Below are 2,965 nucleotides of genomic sequence, written 5' to 3' on the forward strand. Positions count from 1 at the left end.
GAATAGAACAACAATTGTTGTGTATATTTATCTTATACGAGCCCTTTGATCCAGAAATGCGAGTGTGAGAAGAGCGACAGGCACAAACAGCGCACCTTTCATAAAAGACGCTCTATCTCCTTTTCTAGAAAAAAAGGAGGGATTTTGGTGAAACCCAGCCATGTTTAGCTTGACTTTTCTCAGGAACGGAGGCACGTAGAAACAAACGGTTTGTGGCCATTTGAAGGATAAAGTTAAACCTTTCAAATGAGCCACAGTATGTGTTGGTGGCAATAATATAGAATACACTATGGCTCTAAAATAAAAAGTCAAATATGGTCTAATTTGCCGGTACACTTGACTAAAACTTTGGAAAGGAGCGCGGCACTCAATGAGTTAACACAGATTGATGTATACAAACAATGTTAGAATTAAATACAGTGTTTCAGGAGACTCGTTTACACTCGTCAACAACCATTGTACATGGATGTCTACGATGCCATGATTTGCTCTTCATCAATGTTATCTCATGACTGTAGGCTGTGTTCAGAGCAGCATTAGAGCTGTGAGTTAAGTTTGGTCTTTCCCATTCATTTCAGTGAGACCACAGTAGCGTTTCAGCAGAAAGATTGAACTTGGCCTAACATCTCTAATGCTGCAGTCTGTCAGTCTGCAATACACCAGCTATCCCATTATGCAAGACTTATTTCTGGTGTTATTTCCACACCCGGTGTGTGTGAAAACAGATGACTATCCTATATTCAAAATGTGGGAACATGAACTGTGCAATACAGTTTACAGTCATCTTAAATTTAAAGTAAACTAAACTCATGATAAGATGAAGGTGACGATGATGTTTGTGATCAGGTATGGACACTCAGCTGGTAGTGCGACCCCTGCTGGACAAAGTAGAGAAGAACACCCGGGAGTCAGCACTGCGCAAAATAGCTTTCCCACATGTGAGTACACACCGGTAGATTATTCTTGGAGTCGAAGAACAATGTGTGTTGAAACGGTTTGATCATAACCCATGGCAACATGTTTATTACTTGTCTCTCCTCTATGTAGAGAAGTCTGGTGTGTTGTGCAAAGAAAGCAGGACTGCTCCTCTTCCAGTTCCCTGGACATTTAGAGCTGTGGAGATTAGGAGAAAGCGATGGGCATGGTGAGGAACACACACACACACAGGACAGACAGAAGTAAAATGGGATCTTAATCTGACTGGACAGCTGTTACAGTGAAAGGTTTGTGTGTTGACAGGGAAGCATGGTGACAGTCTGCCTGTGAAGAGGAAACCAGAGAAGCTGATTCACCTGAAGAGGAAGGTGTGTAGTCAATGTGTTGTGGCTGTCTTTGTTTAACTCTGCTTTAACTCTCTGTGCTAGAAATTGTAAACATTGGCTAAGCCAGTCTGTTATTTTCACATGTGATCTAATTTCTAAATGGCAATCATTCTTCTCATTTCATTTCATGAGATATATCACAAACAAATGCTCCTAGTTTCCTCTACGAGTTTATCATGTGCCCCCAAATGCTGCACTGCCGTTGCCGTCTCCCTCAACCTATGGCAAAGCACCTTTACATCATGTGACTCAGTGGAGCAGGAAGCCTGTCTGCAGTTGAGAGTTTTTGAAAGAGCTACACAATAAATCATAAACATTTTAATTGGGAAAAAATTGTGCCAGGGAATCATGATCTCAATTCTAGGCAAAAATAATCACGATTCACATTTTTTCCAGAAACGTTCAGCCTTACTTACTGTGATCAACAACATAACCTGTTTGAGATAAATCTTACTAAGAGTTTATTCTAATTAGACACTATTTGCAGACCTCCAGAAGTTCCTTATGAGTCATATCAAATATTTAGCCTGTATAGCGTACTGAAACCGAGGGCCTAATATGTGTGTGTTGATCTCTGCAGGGAGAGGATCATATCTGCTGCAGTGCTTTGTCTCCATGTGGAGGCTGGATTGCCTACGCAACAGTGTCCAGTGTCCGTCTCTACAGAGTACAGTACAACAACAACAACAACATCAGCATCAGCAAGGTGAGCTCCTCAGCGCTGATCCAGCTGTTCTCCTCCGTACCACAGCTACACTTAAACAATCTGTTTCAGCAGCTTATGAGCGAGGATCATGAAGCTACTTTCTCTTCTCTCCAGGTGTCCAAACTACCTAAAGATCTTCGATCAGCCCATCAGCTCTGCTTCTCCCCTGACTCCTCCAAGCTCTTTGCTTCCTCCAGCCATTCTTCAGTCATTGTCGTTGCGCTCGGCCAGACAGAGTGCAAATACCTTCAAACCCTCAAACCCAAGTCAGGTGAGTCTGAGTCCAGGCTCTGTGGTGCTCATTTATGTGAAATATTTGAAGAATTCTGATGGAAACTAAAGGAATGTTTAAAAAAAAATTATATTAGTATATATAGATATGATATACAGGCTACTGGGTTTTGACCTGGTCTTGTTTCTTGTTTCAAAGATCATTCTCCACAGAAAGTTTGATTGTTGCATATTTGTGAGACATTGTGAAAGCATAGTGAGATCTAACCAGTGGCACTTTTTTGTCAACAGCCTTGAGTTTGTACATAGTTTAACCAGTTTGTGTGTGTGTGTCCAGGCTCCAGACAGCCGGTCCACCTGCTGTTTGCCAGTGAGGACGGCAAGTGGCTCGCTACAGCAAACACAGACTCTGAGATCCACGTCTATAACCTCAGCAAGCTGAAGGTCAGTTTCAGCGCACATATTTTCTCCCTAGTCTTTGTCACCTTGTTGTTTTTCGGCGACAGTGTAAACCATCAGTGTTAAAAACCCGGCGTCTCTGTGCTTGCAGCTTCATTGTACGGTTCCAGTGTACAGCTCCTGTCCCACTGCCATCGCCATCCACCCAGTCACCAGCAACCTTGTGTCAGTGCACGCCGACCAGCAGGTAAACACTTTGTCAGGTTTGTCCAACTTTATGTTCCCTGCTCTTATCTAATAATAATAA

General features: G+C 42.6%; 1 protein-coding gene across 1 annotated transcript; it reads left to right on the top strand.

Moving 5' to 3' along the window:
* Positions 1-810: 810 nt before the first annotated feature.
* LOC146959731 (U3 small nucleolar RNA-associated protein 4 homolog) lies at positions 811-2,905 on the top strand (the record flags this gene model as incomplete). Its single annotated transcript, XM_085772960.1, has 7 exons — positions 811-938; positions 1,048-1,144; positions 1,240-1,304; positions 1,903-2,028; positions 2,143-2,299; positions 2,597-2,703; positions 2,810-2,905. Coding segments are annotated over exons 1-7 (738 nt in total), but the record flags the coding sequence as incomplete, so codon positions are not given.
* Between the last annotated feature and the right edge of the window lie 60 nt (positions 2,906-2,965).

Source organism: Trachurus japonicus, unplaced genomic scaffold, assembly GCF_045865225.1.
Source record: "Trachurus japonicus isolate A0001 unplaced genomic scaffold, Traja_1.0 AP031166.1".
Classification (NCBI taxonomy): Eukaryota; Metazoa; Chordata; class Actinopteri; order Carangiformes; family Carangidae; genus Trachurus; species Trachurus japonicus.